The sequence below is a fragment of the Salvelinus namaycush genome, chromosome 1 (genome assembly GCF_016432855.1).
Source record: "Salvelinus namaycush isolate Seneca chromosome 1, SaNama_1.0, whole genome shotgun sequence".
Lineage (NCBI taxonomy): Eukaryota > Metazoa > Chordata > Actinopteri > Salmoniformes > Salmonidae > Salvelinus > Salvelinus namaycush.
The window spans coordinates 2146702-2165841 of NC_052307.1; the positions used below are offsets into that span (position 1 = coordinate 2146702).

Genomic DNA, 19140 nt, shown 5'->3' on the forward strand with positions numbered 1-19140 from the left:
GCACACATTTATCTGCAGGAATCCTGCTGCTGCTTGCTGCTACTGCTACTATGCACTGTCTTCTTGCTCCCAGCACCACCCCAGACTCCACCTGTTAGGTTCTGTGTTCCTGCTGGGGGCTTTGGTATAGCTTACCACACTCACTGCTGTAGGCTATTTTATATTGATGCTTTTGTTGGTCAATTTCTTCAACAGATGATCAGGTCTATATAATTATCAAACATACATTAGTAATGGAAAGGAAACACAGACTCTTTGTTTAAGTATTACAATTCTCCGTTAGTAATACAATTGTAGGCAGAAGTTGGTACAGAGGACAGTATATGATCGCTCTCCCCAGGTTCTGCAAAATGTCTAAGACATCCTGTAACTCATATAGCCTCTCCCAGTCCTCCTCGCGTGACTTTCCCTGGCAACAACATTTTAATAAATCTAACCTCCCCTTGACAGCAGCAACCATCTTATCAGCAGTTAAAATCTCAGAAGTGGGTTTGACTGAAACTTGACCTTTCTTCACAAGTATCGGGTCATAACAAGGTGAACGAGTCCAAGCATCTTCTGACAGGTGTCTGTTATCATCAGGCCTGCTGCAGCCTTGTGTTCTCAGACAACCAGTCGTATTGTCAGAACCTCAGATATCCAGGTGGGGTCCAGACAGGAGGAGTATGAACGTAGACTGGTTTCTACCTTCTGATAGTGTCTGAAGGGCACAACACTCGGAACAGGTGTTAATACATACACAGAGGTCTCCTAGAAGAGGAGACCTTACAGTTTATCATAACACCATTTATTAACCCTTTAAAAGGTATGAGACCTTGGTCCCTTTCACTTTGCTTGGGCAGTGAGCTACCCTGAATGAGCAGAGCCTATATCACCAAGGCATTATTCATTACTAAATAAATGGTTAACCGTATTTCTACGTGCTGTTTTCTTTCTGAACTGGTTTTAATTCCCATTCTAGAATTCAACAATGCTGTGGTATAAATATATTCATAACTTAACACTGACAGTAATGCATATTGTAGTCAATAGAGGAGAGAAGACAGAGGGGGGTCTCATATCCAGAGCAGCCTGATGGAGGGCCCTTTAAGATCAAATACCAGGATGGAGCGGATTAGGAGATTCCTGCTCTCTGAATCCATTCAGGTAAATCATTAATTTACTTGTTGATAAACTCACTACTATTAATGTACATTTCAGGCTGAATTACAATTGTTAATGTTGGTCTTTTGTTATATAGATGTTGTTTGAGTTTGTGGGGGAGGATGATGCCTGGAGTGAGGTTTTTACCCTCCATGCAGCAGCGGGCTTCACAACCCTGAAGAGCACCATTATTGGGTCATTGGAGGACCATGACATTAGGGAGTCCACAACACTGTATGTGTTGTGGTTGTCTGTGGAGGATGTACAGGTCACTAGCATGACAACACTTAATAATAATATATTTGATGTTTGTATCGGACTACATTTGAACTACTTGATAGTTATAAACTTTATGTGTGGTTGTTTCTGTCTATTTACAGGCAATCCTATCGCCTCACCTCTCGCCAGCCTCCTCTCCTCTCCACTCACCTCCTCCATCAGCAACCTTTCCTTCTCATCACCCCTCACCTTGAACACCTTCTAACTCATTTTCTCCTTCTCCTTCACCTCCCTCATCTCCATCACTTATGTTTTAGTGGTGTGTGTGTTTGGAGATTTCAGGAGTTGTGTTTTAGCTGTGTTTGGAGTATTCAGGAGTTGTGTGTGTGTGTGTGTGTGTGTGTGCAGGGTAGGGAAGGTGCATGGTGGAGTAGAGAGCATAGCAGTGCAGACCCCTGGAGGTTGAGTGTTTGAAGGGGTACGGGACGATACAAAGTTTGGGAACCACTGGGCTAAATGATTAAAAGACACATTATGATGTGATTGTGATTTTCCTGAACACCTCCTGAGGTAGTCAGACATGCTTTGTGTCTGGATATCTTACAAGTGTAGACAGATGTGGAAAGGTAAACTATTTAAATCATCATTATCCTGCCTTTTAAAATCATTGTTAGGTGGCACCATTGACTTATGACGTCAATATGTGAATTAAATAAATACAGTTTCTAATGTATAAACAGCCCTCTCAAAGGACAAAGCTCCACTAAATAACCAGAACATTTAAAAGGGGACATCTTACATACATCGTAAATGAAAAGTTACGTTATTCACACTATATTGTGAGTATCAAGGTATTTTTGGGGACAGAAAATGTAATCCAAAGTGAGCTTACTACTGAACAACAGAACCACTGATATGGTATTTAGTAATACTGATTTAATACTATATTGTAGAAGTAACATATACCATGTGTGATACAAAGCAACAAAACACTTTCTGTATAGTAAAACAAGCAACATAATACTGATATTTCTCTGTGTGTCTGTTTGGATATCAAATCTAAAGAGTTGGAATCAAGTATCGGAGTCAGGAGTTGAATGGACAACTGCTACTCCTATAGTCCTCGTGGTTCCTCCTGATCCTCTGGTGGTGTAACAGAGACATCTGGTGGTCAGAGAAGGTTACTGTATGTCTATTTAATTACTCACCTATCAGTCATATGGACATCTGCCTTCAGACTGATGCTCCATCACTTCATCTGGTCTTCTCAAACTGCTGTCCAGAAGTTTTAGTACTAGTAGTAGCAGTAGTAGTAGTAGTAGTAGTAGTAGTAGTAGTAGTAGTAGTAGTAGTAGTAGTACTAGTAGCAGCAGTAGTAGTAGTAGTAGTAGTAGTAGCGGTAGTAGTAGTAGTAGCAGTAGTAGTAGTAGCGGTAGTAGTAGTAGTAATAGTAGCGGTAGTAGTAGTAGTAATAGTAGCGGTAGTAGTAGTAGTAGCGGTAGTAGTAGTAGTAGCGGTAGTAGTAGTAGTAGCAGTAGTAGTAGTAGCAGCAGTAGCAGTAGTAGTAGCGGTAGTAGTAGTAGTAGCGGTAGTAGTAGCGGTAGTAGTGGTAGTAGTAGTAGTTAGTATCAGGTAAAGAGAGAGACCAGCTCAGTGTTGACAGCTCAGTGTTGACAGCTCAGTGTTGACAGCTCACTGTTGATAGCTCAGTGTTGATAGCTCAGTGTTGACAGCTCAGTGGTGACAGCTCAGTGTTGACAGCTCAGTGTTGATAGCTCAGTGTTGACAGCTCAGTGGTGACAGCTCAGTGTTGACAGCTCAGTGTTGACAGCTCACTGTTGATAGCTCAGTGTTGATAGCTCAGTGTTGACAGCTCAGTGGTGACAGCTCAGTGTTGACAGCTCAGTGTTGATAGCTCAGTGTTGACAGCTCAGTGGTGACAGCTCAGTGTTGACAGCTCAGTGTAGACAGCTCATTGTAGACAGCTCAGTGTTGACAGCTCAGTGGTGACAGATGTGTTGACAGCTCAGTGTTGACAGCTCAGCTCTGTACTATAGAGAATCATCCAAGACAAACAATGTCCAAACACTGATGTCTTACAAAGTTCCATTTCTTTATTTCAACAATATCAGTGTCATGTGGTATCAGAGTTCAATTGGGATGGATTGTAACTCAATATTAGGAAGGTGTTCTTAATGTTTTGTCCACTCAGTGTATATTTAAAGTTTCAACATGAAACAATTTGATTGATTAAGAACAGGAAGTAGTGTATGGTAAATACAGCATGGTTCTCTCTGTTCAATAGTAGACCTCCTCAAACACTGAGTAAAAGTCTCACTCAGATACAGCATGGTTCTCTCTGTTCAATAGTAGACCTCCTCAAACACTGAGTAAAAGTCTCACTCAGATACAGCATGGTTCTCTCTGTTCAATAGTAGACCTCCTCAAACACTGAGTAAAAGTCTCACTCAGATACAGCATGGTTCTCTCTGTTCAATAGTAGACCTCCTCAAACACTGAGTAAAAGTCTCACTCAGATACAGCATGGTTCTCTCTGTTCAATAGTAGACCTCCTCAAACACTGAGTAAAAGTCTCACTCAGATACAGCATGGTTCTCTCTGTTCAATAGTAGACCTCCTCAAACACTGAGTAAAAGTCTCACTCAGATACAGCATGGTTCTCTCTGTTCAATAGTAGACCTCCTCAAACACTGAGTAAAAGTCTCACTCAGATACAGAATGGTTCTCTCTGTTCAATAGTAGACCTCCTCAAACACTGAGTAAAAGTCTCACTCAGATACAGCATGGTTCTCTCTGTTCAATAGTAGACCTCCTCAAACACTGAGTAAAAGTCTCACTCAGATACAGCATGGTTCTCTCTGTTCAATAGTAGACCTCCTCAAACACTGAGTAAAAGTCTCACTCAGATACAGCATGGTTCTCTCTGTTCAATAGTAGACCTCCTCAAACACTGAGTAAAAGTCTCACTCAGATACAGCATGGTTCTCTCTGTTCAATAGTAGACCTCCTCAAACACTGAGTAAAAGTCTCACTCAGATCTTTAGAGTTCTCAGTCTCTGACTCCGCCCACTGACCTCCTGACCCCCCACAACCCTCTCCATTCTAAACGTCTCATCAAGATCTTTACAGACCTCCCTCCCCTCCTTCTCTAGACACTGTAGACTGGACCAGACATTATTCTGACCTGTTTTCCCCATGATCACCATGATCCATGGTCACTCACCACGGTACAGTGGACAGTAGACCTGGTCTGGTTCTACACATAGACGGTGATGGTGAATCATGTCAGATTGTGGAGAAGCCAACTTGATGAGTTTCTCCTGACCCAGCCCAACAACCCTATCAGTGCCCTCTGACCTCTCCCCTCTTGCAGCAGTCTCCCCTCCAACACTGAATGAGCTTCACTGACCTCTTTCAAGTTCTGTCTCAGTCTCTCCACCTCTCCACCTTTCTCCTCCATCTGTCTATTCTTCTCTTTCATCTGTCTGCTGAACTCTCTCAGCATCTTTGTCTGTGAGATCATGATGTTCCTCTGTAACTCAGGTAGGACTATCTTCATCAGGTTTCTCTCTGCTTCAACTCTGGCCTCTCCTTCATAGTTCTCCATCATCTCCTCTATCTCCTGTCTGTGTCTCTCCTCCATCTCCCTCCTCTCATTCTCTGTCTTCTCTCTAAATCTCTCCATCTTTCTCTCCATCTCCTCCCTCCTATCAGACTCCCTCTTCAGCTCCTTCTCCAGCTCTATTTTCTTCTCCTCATCCCTCTCTTCTTTCACCTGTCTCTCCAGTTCTGTTATTCGTTCTCTGAGAATTCTGATATTTCTCTTGAGTTTCTGGATTTCTCCATCTTTCTCCTTCATAGAATCCTGCAACTCCTTCTGAAGCCTCTCTCTCAAGTCTCTCTCCTCCCTCTGTTTCCTCTCTCCTCTCTCTCTCTGGATCTTTCCCTCCATCTCTCTAACCTGGTCCTCTGCCTCCTGGTAGGTCTGACTGCTGTAGAATCTCTCTCTGTTTCCTGCCACCATCTCCTCTACCTGCTCCAGCAGCTCTGATACCTGAGTGCCATGGGCCCTGTCCTTAATGTTGAGGACGTGGTACCTGTTCCCACTTTTCTCTACAAGCTGCTGGAGGTCCTGACTTCCTGCTTGGAGAAACTCCTCAATGCTCTGCTCTTTCAGGACATCATCATGAGTGAATAGAATCACAGTGTGTTCCCAACAACCCTCCCCAAACATATCCTCTGTTCTCTCCAGCACCCCTCTCTCCTCCCCCTTAGAAGGCTCCACTGGTATGACCAGGAGGAAGGCGTGGGGTCCTGGGGCAGACAGACGGACACAGAGCCCCACATCCTGTCTTATCTCCTCCAGAGAGAGTCCAGGACAGAACCAGTCTGGAGTGTCCACCAGCACCAGCCGTCTCCCACACACGTCCCCCTCTCTCCTCTTACACCTCTGGGTCACTGCAGAGGGGCTGGCCTGGGCCCCAAACTCCTCTCTGCCCAGGATGGTGTTTCCTGCTGCACTCCTCCCAGCCCCAGTCCTCCCCAGCAGCACCAGTCTCAGCTCAGACACACTGGGAGACACTGGGGAGTCTGGACTGCTGCTCTCTCCTCCCACTGCAACACAACACACAGCACTGATCAACACTCTGACTCTCTGGAGGATGTACAACAGTGTCAAATATAATATAATCTACATCCATAACTCACTATGTGGAGGATGTACAACAGAGTCAAATATAATAGAATCTACATCCATAACTCACTATCTGGAGGATGTACAACAGAGTCAAATATAATATAATCTACATCCATAACTCACTATCTGGAGGATGTACAACAGAGTCAAATATAATATAATCTACATCCATAACTCACTATCTGGAGGATGTACAACAGAATCAAATATAATATAATCTACATCCATAACTCACTATCTGGAGGATGTACAACAGAGTCAAATATAATATAATCTACATCCATAACTCACTATCTGGAGGATGTACAACAGAGTCAAATATAATATAATCTACATCCATAACTCACTATCTGGAGGATGTACAACAGAGTCAAATATAATATAATCTACATCCATAACTCACTATCTGGAGGATGTACAACAGAGTCAAATATAATATAATCTCCATCCATAACTCACTATCTGGAGGATGTACAACAGAGTCAAATATAATATAATCTACATCCATAACTCACTATCTGGAGGATGTACAACAGAGTCAAATATAATATAATCTACATCCATAACTCACTATCTGGAGGATGTACAACAGAGTCAAATATAATATAATCTACATCCATAACTCACTATCTGGAGGATGTACAACAGAGTCAAATATAATATAATCTACATCCATAACTCACTATCTGGAGGAGGTACAACAGAGTCAAATATAATATAATCTACATCCATAACTCACTATCTGGAGGATGTACAACAGAGTCAAATATAATATAATCTACATCCATAACTCACTCTCTGGAGGATGTAACTCCATGCTGTTTGTCCTCCTCAGTGGAAGTGTGGGGTCTGTATCTGAGGTCTCTCCTCCCACTGTAACACAACATAGAGAACTGGTCAACATACTGACTCATCAGAGACACATTTAAAACATAGTATAAACAAACTACAAATACATTACACATCAGAGTGAAATATAGATTATTGGAGAAAATAGAGAATATCAAGATTGATGACAGTTCGAGACAACATATATAACTTACTAAGTGAAGGATGGTCCACTATAGACTAGAAACAGTAGGAGACAACAGGACAATATTGATAACTCACAAAGTGAAGGATGGTCCACTATAGACTAGACACAGTAGGAGACAACAGGACAATATTGATAACTCACTAAGTGAAGGATGGTCCACTATAGACTAGAAACAGTAGGAGACAACAGGACAATATTGATAACTCACTAAGTGAAGGATGGTCCACTATAGACTAGAAACAGTAGGAGACAACAGGACAATATTGATAACTCACAAAGTGAAGGATGGTCCACTATAGACTAGAAACAGTAGGAGACAACAGGACAATATTGATAACTCACAAAGTGAAGGATGGTCCACTATAGACTAGAAACAGTAGGAGACAACAGGACAATATTGATAACTCACAAAGTGAAGGATGGTCCACTATAGACTAGAAACAGTAGGAGACAACAGGACAATATTGATAACTCACAAAGTGAAGGATGGTCCACTATAGACTAGAAACAGTAGGAGACAACAGGACAACATGTATAACTCACTAAGTGAAGGATGGTCCACTATAGACTAGAAACAGTAGGAGACAACAGGACAATATTGATAACTCACAAAGTGAAGGATGGTCCACTATAGACTAGAAACAGTAGGAGACAACAGGACAATAGTGATAACTCACTAAGTGAAGGATGGTCCACTATAGACAAGAAACAGTAGGAGACAACAGGACAATAGTGATAACTCACTTAGTGAAGGATGGTCCACTATAGACTAGAAACAGTAGGAGACAACAGGACAATAGTGATAACTCACTAAGTGAAGGATGGTCCACTATAGACTAGAAACAGTAGGAGACAACAGGACAATATTGATAACTCACAAAGTGAAGGATGGTCCACTATAGACTAGAAACAGTAGGAGACAACAGGACAATATTGATAACTCACAAAGTGAAGGATGGTCCACTATAGACTAGAAACAGTAGGAGACAACAGGACAATAGTGATAACTCACTAAGTGAAGGATGGTCCACTATAGACAAGAAACAGTAGGAGACAACAGGACAATAGTGATAACTCACTTAGTGAAGGTTGGTCCACTATAGACTAGAAACAGTAGGAGACAACAGGACAATAGTGATAACTCACTAAGTGAAGGATGGTCCACTATAGACTAGAAACAGTTGGAGACAACAGGACAATATTGATAACTCACTAAGTGAAGGATGGTCCACTATAGACTAGAAACAGTAGGAGACAACAGGACAATAGTGATAACTCACTAAGTGAAGGATGATCCACTATAGACTAGAAACAGTAGGAGACAACAGGACAATATTGATAACTCACTAAGTGAAGAATGGTCCACTATAGACTAGAAACAGTAGGAGACAACAGGACAATATTGATAACTCACTAAGTGAAGGATGGTCCACTATAGACTAGAAACAGTAGGAGACAACAGGACAATAGTGATAACTCACTAAGTGAAGGATGGTCCACTATAGACTAGAAACAGTAGGAGACAACAGGACAATAGTGATAACTCACTAAGTGAAGGATGATCCACTATAGACTAGAAACAGTAGGAGACAACAGGACAATAGTGATAACTCACTAAGTGAAGGATGGTCCACTATAGACTAGAAACAGTAGGAGACAACAGGACAATAGTGATAACTCACTAAGTGAAGGATGATCCACTATAGACTAGAAACAGTAGGAGACAACAGGACAATATTGATAACTCACTAAGTGAAGGATGGTCCACTATAGACTAGAAACAGTAGGAGACAACAGGACAATATTGATAACTCACTAAGTGAAGGATGGTCCACTATAGACTAGAAACAGTAGGAGACAACAGGACAATACTGATAACTCACTAAGTGAAGGATGGTCCACTATAGACTAAAAACAGTAGGAGACAACAGGACAATTCTGATAACTCACTAAGTGAAGGATGGTCCACTATAGACTAGAAACAGTAGGAGACAACAGGACAATATTGATAACTCACGAAGTGAGGGATGGTCCACTATAGACTAGAAACAGTAGGAGACAACAGGACAATACTGATAACTCACTAAGTGAAGGATGGTCCACTATAGACTAGAAACAGTAGGAGACAACAGGACAATATTGATAACTCACTAAGTGAAGGATGGTCCACTATAGACTAGAAACAGTAGGAGACAACAGGACAATACTGATAACTCACTAAGTGAAGGATGGTCCACTATAGACTAGAAACAGTAGGAGACAACAGGACAATTCTGATAACTCACTAAGTGAAGGATGGTCCACTATAGACTAGAAACAGTAGGAGACAACAGGACAATAGTGATAACTCACTGTCTGGAGGATCCTCCATGCTGTGTCTCCTCCTGACTGGGAGTATGGAACCTGTATCTGACGTCTCTCCAGGTTCTAAAATAATAGAACAACCATTTAGAATGGGAACATTTACCTCAGTGACACATGAAGGCACATAGACCTACTGAAGGGGAGTTCTGGGTTTCTATTGAAATGTTAAGTATCACATATCTCACTCACCAGTCATCTGGCCTGAGATCTCTCTTCTCAGTCTCTCTACCTCAGTCTTCACATCACATATCTGTTGAGCTGAAATAACAAAGGAGGACTAGGATCTGAATTCTGTGTTAAAGACTTTAGACAGAAATATGATGCAGAGGGAAAGTATGAAGTGATGTAAAACAATATTCACAACTCAGTGGAGAGTCGACAATAACCTGAGAATTGAGGAAAGTACAGAAGACTAAATGTATTAATGGTGTGAATAATCTTACCCAGTTCAGCATTTTCATTGTTGACATCCTCCAGCTGTTTGTCTCTTTCCTTTAACTGCTTCTCTCTCTCCTCTAGTAGGTTATCTTTCTCTTCTACTTCCTGCCTCCTCTCTTTTAGTTCATTTTCTTTTCCCTCCAGTAGTTTCTCTCTCACTTCCAGTAGTCTGTCCTTCTCTCCCAGTCTGTGGTTGCTGTCCTCTAGTTGAAGGTCTTTTTCCTGCAGTAGGACTCTGAAGTTCTCTACTTGGCTGTTCTTGTCCTGCAGGTTCTTTCTCAGTGCCTCTAGTTGAATGTCTCTATCCTTTAGTTGCTTGTCTTTCTCTTCCAGTTGGTTTTCTTTCTCTTCTAATAGTTTCTCCCTCTGTCCCATTATCTGGTTCTTCTCCTCCAGGAGTCTCTCTTTCTCTCTCACTTCCTGGGTCATATCATCTAGTTGTTTCATCATCTTCTGTCTTAATATCTCTTTTAATTCTTTTTCCATCTTCAACTCTGAGAGAGCAATTAACATATTTAATAGGTTGTTTGAATAAGTAATGTATTAATTCATTCAATAGTATGCCTATAAAGACATTATCATTTGATGGAGGTGGTACAATTATTAGTAATTATTTCCTCGTCAACAGTTATCTGAGCTGAACCAATCATCAACTGGTCTATTGACTATTTGATACATTACAAATGAATTAGTCTGAAAAACTGAATGACATCACTCATGTTCTCTGATTCAATCCTCTCTCCTCCAGACTCTCTCATACTTACCAAGCTCACCAGCTGATGCCTCCCTCTTCACCTTACCCTCCCGAGTCTCATGTTGTAAATAGTACAAACCTGATCCTATTGTGTAAAACAGAGAGGTGAGTTCTGTGTGGTAGACTACATCACTATATACAGAACAAACAGGACCAATCACATTTCTCCTGTCACTCAAGCCTCCCGCATGTAGGGACTGTGGGCACCAATGAGATCTGGTTAACTTCATAAATAATGTTGTTTAGTTATTGTCCTATCTCTGATCAAATGATTATGTTCATTGTTAGTGATAACCAGCTTTGGGCTCTATGGCAGATACAGGATATTGTGTCAGGAGGCAGGGTTCTATGGAATATACATTCAGTAGAATCTGAAGAACATCTGACATCATAATCCAACCTACCTTGAGAACATTTGGGGAGAGTATTGATAAATGTAAAGAAACTGATTTAATTTGTAGCCTTGAAGAAGACACACTGCTGTTCACAAGGCCTGTAGTTTTTATAGTATCAGATTAACACTCTGGTCTGTTCTTTGTCTTGTGTTATTGGTTGTCAATAAACAAAACAGACAAATAAGTAATTACTCACCTAATGCTGATCATCCATTATCCAAGATGGAGAGTCATGAATAATGATCATGTAAAACAGAATGCATTAGTTATTATTGTTCATTGAATTTCTGTCTCATTACATAATTTAATCAAATACCATACATCATATTGGAATGACTGTTCATCACATTCATTACTAATGTACATCTAGGGAAAGGGATGTAAGCAGCACTACTATGTGAGCAGTCTGAGAATGACTGAATGCTTCATAATAAGACATCAAGCTAAATTCAAGCTGATTCTATTTTAATTTTGGTGTGTGAAATGTTGAGCTATATGGCAGATATATTGTGGGAGGTTTATGGTAATGCTCCTGATCACCCATTATCCAAGATGGAGAGGAATGAATATTGATAATGTATAACAAAATGTATGAGTTATTACAGTTACATTCAATCCAAATTCAGCCACATTACATTATTCAATCAAATACCATACATCATATTGATATGACTGTTCATCACATTCATTACTAATGTACATCTAGGGAAAGGGATGTAAGCAGTGCTACTATTGGAACAGTCTAAACATCACAGAATGATTCATACTAGGACATCAAACTGAATTCATGTCACGTTCGTTGAAAGATGGATTGGACCAAGGTGCAGCGTGGTAGGCGTACATCATCAATTTATTAAATCAACACCAAAAACAAGAAAGAATAAACGACACGTAAAGTTTTGTAGCGCTAACACAGCAACTAACCAAAAACAAGAACCATACCCGGCCAACAAAGAAATAGAAAAACTAGAATGCCCACCCAAATCATACCCTGACCTAACCAAATAGAGAAATAAAAAGGCTCTCTAAGGTCAGGGCGTGACAATTCAAGATGATTCCATGTTCATTTTGGAGTGTGATATGATGAGCTCTATGGCAGATATATTGTGGGAAGGCTATGTGAAAGGTTGACCTCTATGGGAGATATTTTGTGGGAGATCTATGATATGACAATTCTGGATAATTTGAAGAACATCTATACATCTTAATCCAACCTACCTTGAGAACATTTGGGGAGAGTATTGATAAATGTAAAGAAACTGATTTAATTTGTAGCCTTGAAGAAGACACACTGCTGTTCACAAGGCCTGTAGTTTTTATAGTATCAGATTAACACTCTGGTCTGTTCTTTGTCTTGTGTTATTGGTTGTCAATAAACAAAACAGACAAATAAGTTATTACTCACCCCATTCTGATCATCCATTATCCAAGATGGAGAGTCATGAATAATGATCATGTAAAACAGAATACATTAGTTATTATTGTTCATTGAATTTCTGTCTCATTACATAATTTAATGAAATACCATACATCATATTGGAATGACTGTTCCTCACATTCATTACTAATGTACATCTAGGGAAAGGGATGTAAGCAGCACTACTATGTGAGCAGTCTGAGAATGACTGAATGCTTCATAATAAGACATCAAGCTAAATTCAAGCTGATTCTATTTTAATTTTGGTGTGTGAAATGTTGACCTCTATGGCAGATATATTGTGGGAGGACTATGTGAAATGTTGAGCTATATGGCAGATATATTGTGGGAGGTTTATGGTATTGCTCCTGATCATCCATTATCCAAGATGGAGAAGAATTAATATTGATAATGTATAACAAAATGTATGAGTTATTACTGTTACATTCAATCCAATTTCAGTCACATTACATTATTCAATCAAATACCATACATCATATTGATATGACTGTTCATCACATTCATTACTAATGTACATCTAGGGAAAGGGATGTAAGCAGTGCTACTATTGGAACAGTCTAAACATCACAGAATGATTCATACTAGGACATCAAACTGAATTCATGTCACGTTCGTTGAAAGATGGATTGGACCAAGGTGCAGCGTGGTAGGCGTACATCATCAATTTATTAAATCAACACCAAAAACAAGAAAGAATAAACGACACGTAAAGTTTTGTAGCGTTAACACAGCAACTAACCAAAAACAAGAACCATACGCGGCCAACAAAGAAATAGAAAAACTAGAATGCCCACCCAAATCATACCCTGACCGAACCAAATAGAGAAATAAAAAGGCTCTCTAAGGTCAGGGCGTGACAATTCAAGCTGATTCCATGTTCGTTTTGGAGTGTGATATGTTGAGCTCTATGGTAGAAATATTGTGGGAAGGCTATGTGAAATGGTGACCTCTATAGCAGATATATTGTGGTAGGACTATGTGAAATATTGACCTCTATGGCAGATATATTGTGGGAGGCCTATGTGAAATATTGACCTCTATGGCAGATATATTGTGGGAGGACTATGTGAAGTGGTGACCTCTATAGCAGATATATTGTGGGAGGACTATGTGAAATATTGACCTCTATGGCAGATATATTGTGGGAGGACTATGTGAAATATTGACCTCTATGGCAGATATATTGTGGGAGGACTATGTGAAATATTGACCTCTATGGCAGATATATTGTGGGAGATCTATGATATGAAAATTCTGGATAATTTGAAGAACATCTATACATCTTAATCCAACCTACCTTGAGAACATTTGGGGAGAGTATTGATAAATGTAAAGAAACTGATTTAATTTGTAGCCTTGAAGAAGACACACTGCTGTTCACAAGGCCTGTAGTTTTTATCGTATCAGATTAACACTCTGGTCTGTTCTTTGTCTTGTGTTATTGGTTGTCAATAAACAAAACAGACAAATAAGTAATTACTCACCCCATTCTGATCATCCATTATCCAAGATGGAGAGTCATGAATAATGATCATGTAAAACAGAATACATTAGTTATTATTGTTCATTGAATTTCTGTCTCATTACATAATTTAATGAAATACCATACATCATATTGGAATGACTGTTCACCACATTCATTACTAATGTACATCTGGGGAAAGGGATGTAAGCAGCACTACTATGTGAGCAGTCTGAGAATGACTGAATGCTTCATAATAAGACATCATGCTAAATTCAAGCTGATTCTATTTTAATTTTGGTGTGTGAAATGTTGACCTCTATGGCAGATATATTGTGGGAGGTTTATGGTAATGCTCCTGATCACCCATTATCCAAGATGGAGAGGAATGTTTATTGATAATGTATAACAAAATGAATGAGTTATTACAGTTACATTCAATCCAATTTCAGTCACATTACATTATTCAATCAAATACCATACATCATATTGATATGACTGTTCATCACATTCATTACTAATGTACATCTAGGGAAAGGGATGTAAGCAGTGCTACTACTGGAACAGTCTAAACATCACAGAATGATTCATACTAGGACATCAAACTGAATTCATGTCACGTTCGTTGAAAGATGGATTGGACCAAGGTGCAGCGTGGTAGGCGTACATCATCAATTTATTAAATCAACACCAAAAACAAGAAAGAATAAACGACACGTAAAGTTTTGTAGCGCTAACACAGCAACTAACCAAAAACAAGAACCATACCCGGCCAACAAAGAAATAGAAAACTAGAATGCCCACCCAAATCATACCCTGACCTAACCAAATAGAGAAATAAAAAGGCTCTCTAAGGTCAGGGCGTGACAATTCAAGCTGATTCCATGTTCATTTTGGAGTGTGATATGTTGAGCTCTTTGGAAGAAATATTGTGGGAAGGCTAAGATATGAAAATTCTGGATAATTTGAAGAACATCTATACATCATAATCCAACCTACCTTGAGAACATTTGGGGAGAGTATTGATAAATGTAAAGAAACTGATTTAATTCGTAGCCTTGAAGAAGACACACTGCTGTTCACAAGGCCTGTAGTTTTTATAGTATCAGATTAACACTCTGGTCTGTTCTTTGTCTTGTGTTATTGGTTGTCAATAAACAAAACAGACAAATAAGTAATTACTCACCGTCGTCTGATCATCCATTATCCAAGATGGAGAGACATGAATAATGATCATGTAAAACAGAATACATTAGTTATTATTGTTCATTGAATTTGTCTCATTACATAATTTAATGAATTACCATACATCATATTGGAATGACTGTTCATCACATTCATTACTAATGTACATCTAGGGAAAGGGATGTAAGCAGTGCTACTATTGGAACAGTCTAAACATCACAGAATGCTTCATACTAGGACATCAAACTGAATTCCTGTCACGTTCGTTGAAAGGTGGATTGGACCAAGGTGCAGCGTGGTAGGTGTACATCATCAATTTATTAAATCAACACCAAAAACAAGAAAGAATAAACGACATGTAAAGTTTTGTAGCGTTAACACAGCAACTAACCAAAAACAAGAACCATACCAGGCCAACAAAGAAATAGAAAAACTAGAATGCCCACCCAAATCATACCCTGACCTAACCAAATAGAGAAATAAAAAGGCTCTCTAAGGTCAGGAAGTGACAATTCAAGATGATTCCATGTTCATTTTGGAGTGTGATATGTTGACCTCCATAGCAGATATATTGTGGGAGATCTATGATATGAAAATTCTGGATAATTTGAAGAACATCTATACATCTTAATCCAACCTACCTTGAGAACATTTGGGGAGAGTATTGATAAATGTAAAGAAACGGATTTAATTTGCAGCCTTGAAGAAGACACACTGCTGTTCACAAGGCCTGTAGTTTTTATAGTATCAGATTAACACTCTGGTCTGTTCTTTGTCTTGTGTTATTGGTTGTCAATAAACAAAACAGACAAATAAGTAATTACTCACCTGATCCTGATCATCCATTATCCAAGATGGAGAGTCATGAATAATGATCATGTAAAACAGAATGCATTAGTTATTATTGTTCATTGAAATTCTGTCTCATTACAAAATGTAATGAAATACCATACATCATATTGGAATGACTGTTCATCACATTCATTACTAATGTACATCTAGGGAAAGGGATGTAAGCAGTGCTACTATTGGAACAGTCTAAACATCACAGAATGATTCATACTAGGACATCAAACTGAATTCATGTCACGTTCGTTGAAAGATGGATTGGATCAAGGTGCAGCGTGGTAGGCGTACATCATCAATTTTTTAAATGAACACCAAAAACAAGAAAGAATAAACGACACGTAAAGTTTTGTAGCGCTAACACAGCAACTAACCAAAGACAAGAACCATACCCGGCCAACAAAGAAATAGAAAAACTAGAATGCCCACCCAAATCATACCCTGACCTAACCAAATAGAGACATAAAAAGGCTCTCTAAGGTCAGGACGTGACAATTCAAGCTGATTCCATGTTCATTTTGGAGTGTGATATGTTGAGCTTTTTGGCAGAAATATTGTGGGAAGGTTATGTGAAATGGTGACCTCCATAGCAGATATATTGTGGGTGATCTATGATATGAAAATTCTGGATAATTTGAAGAACATCTATACATCTTAATCCAACCTACCTTGAGAACATTTGGGGAGAGTATTGATAAATGTAAAGAAACGGATTTAATTTGCAGCCTTGAAGAAGACACACTGCTGTTCACAAGGCCTGTAGTTTTTATAGTATCAGATTAACACTCTGGTCTGTTCTTTGTCTTGTGTTATTGGTTGTCAATAAACAAAACAGACAAATAAGTAATTACTCACCTGATCCTGATCATCCATTATCCAAGATGGAGAGTCATGAATAATGATCATGTAAAACAGAATGCATTAGTTATTATTGTTCATTGAAATTCTGTCTCATTACAAAATGTAATGAAATACCATACATCATATTGGAATGACTGTTCATCACATTCATTACTAATGTACATCTAGGGAAAGGGATGAAAGCAGTGCTACTATTGGAACAGTCTAAACATCACAGAATGATTCATACTAGGACATCAAACTGAATTCATGTCACGTTCGTTGAAAGATGGATTGGACCAAGGTGCAGCGTGGTAGGCGTACATCATCAATTTTTTAAATGAACACCAAAAACAAGAAAGAATAAACGACACGTAAAGTTTTGTAGCGCTAACACAGCAACTAACCAAAGACAAGAACCATACCCGGCCAACAAAGAAATAGAAAAACTAGAATGCCCACCCAAATCATACCCTGACCTAACCAAATAGAGACATAAAAAGGCTCTCTAAGGTCAGGAAGTGACAATTCAAGATGATTCCATGTTCATTTTGGAGTGTGATATGTTGAGCTTTTTGGCAGAAATATTGTGGGAAGGTTATGTGAAATGGTGACCTCCATAGCAGATATATTGTGGGTGATCTATGATATGAAAATTCTGGATAATTTGAAGAACATCTATACATCTTAATCCAACCTACCTTGAGAACATTTGGGGAGAGTATTGATAAATGTAAAGAAACTGATTTAATTTGCAGCCTTGAAGAAGACACACTGCTGTTCACAAGGCCTGTAGTTTTTATAGTATCAGATTAACACTCTGGTCTGTTCTTTGTCTTGTGTTATTGGTTGTCAATAAACAAAACAGACAAATAAGTAATTACTCACCTGATCCTGATCATCCATTATCCAAGATGGAGAGTCATGAATAATGATCATGTAAAACAGAATGCATTAGTTATTATTGTTCATTGAATTTCTGTCTCATTACATAATTTAATTAAATACCATACATCATATTGATATGACTGTTCATCACATTCATTACTAATGTACATCTAGGGAAAGGGATGAAAGCAGTGCTACTATTGGAACAGTCTAAACATCACAGAATGATTCATACAAGGACATCAAACTGAATTCATGTCACGTTCGTTGAAAGATGGATTGGACCAAGGTGCAGCGTGGTAGGCGTACATCATCAATTTATTAAATGAACACCAAAAACAAGAAAGAATAAACGACACGTAAAGTTTTGTAGCGTTAACACATCAGCTAACCAAAGACAAGAACCATACCCGGCCAACAAAGAAATAGAAAAACTAGAATGCCCACCCAAATCATACCCTGACCTAACCAAATAGAGACATAAAAAGGCTCTCTAAGGTCAGGAAGTGACAATTCAAGCTGATTCCATGTTCATTTTGGAGTGTGATATGTTGAGCTCTATGGCAGAAATATTGTGGGAGATCTATGATATGAAAATTCTGGATAATTTGAAGAACATCTATACATCATAAACCAACCTGCCTTGAGAAAATTTGGGGAGAGTTTTGATAAATGTAAAGAAACGGATTTAATTCGTAGCCTTGAAGAAGACACATTGCTGTTCACAAGGCCTGTAGTTTTTATAGTATCAGATTAACACGCTGGGCTGTTCTTTGTCTTGTGTTATTGGTTGTCAATAAACAAAACAAATAAGTAATTACTCACCCCGTGCTGATCATCCATTATCCACGATGGAGAGTCATGAATAATGATCATGTAAAACAGAATGCATTAGTTATTATTGTTCATTGAATTTCTGTCTCATTACATAATTTAATGAAATACCATACATCATATTGGAATGACTGTTCATCACATTCATTACTAATGTACATCTAGAGAAAGGGATGTAAGCAGCACTACTATGTGAGCAGTCTGAGAATGACTGAATGCTTCATAATAAGACATCAAGATAAATTCAAGCTGATTCTATTTTAATTATGTTGTGTGAAATGTTGAGCTATATGGCAGATATATTTTGGGAGGTTTATGGTAATGCTCCTGATCATCCATTATCCAAGATGGACAGGAATGAATATTGATAATGGATAACAAAATGTATGAGTTATTACAGTTACATTCAATCCAATTTCAGTCACATTACATTATTCAATCAAATACCACACATCATATTGACATGACTGTTCATCACATTCATTACTAATGTACATCTAGGGAAAGGGATGTAAGCAGTGCTACTATTGGAACAGTCTAAACATCACAGAATGATTCATACTAGGACATCAAACTGAATT

At 38.9% G+C, this 19140-nt stretch overlaps 1 protein-coding gene across 1 annotated transcript; it reads right to left on the bottom strand.

Annotated features, from left to right (window-relative positions):
• Nucleotides 1-4489: 4489 nt before the first annotated feature.
• On the bottom strand, nt 4490-11143 carry LOC120049206 (protein lava lamp-like). The gene is made up of 6 exons (XM_038995777.1): nt 10682-11143; nt 9923-10411; nt 9669-9737; nt 9468-9542; nt 6875-6952; nt 4490-5997 (listed from the first exon to the last, which is right to left on the bottom strand). The coding sequence occupies exons 1-6, from the start codon at nt 10899-10901 to the stop codon at nt 4664-4666; spliced, it is 2265 nt and encodes a 754-aa protein (XP_038851705.1). The 5' UTR covers nt 10902-11143; the 3' UTR covers nt 4490-4663.
• Nucleotides 11144-19140: the final 7997 nt, after the last annotated feature.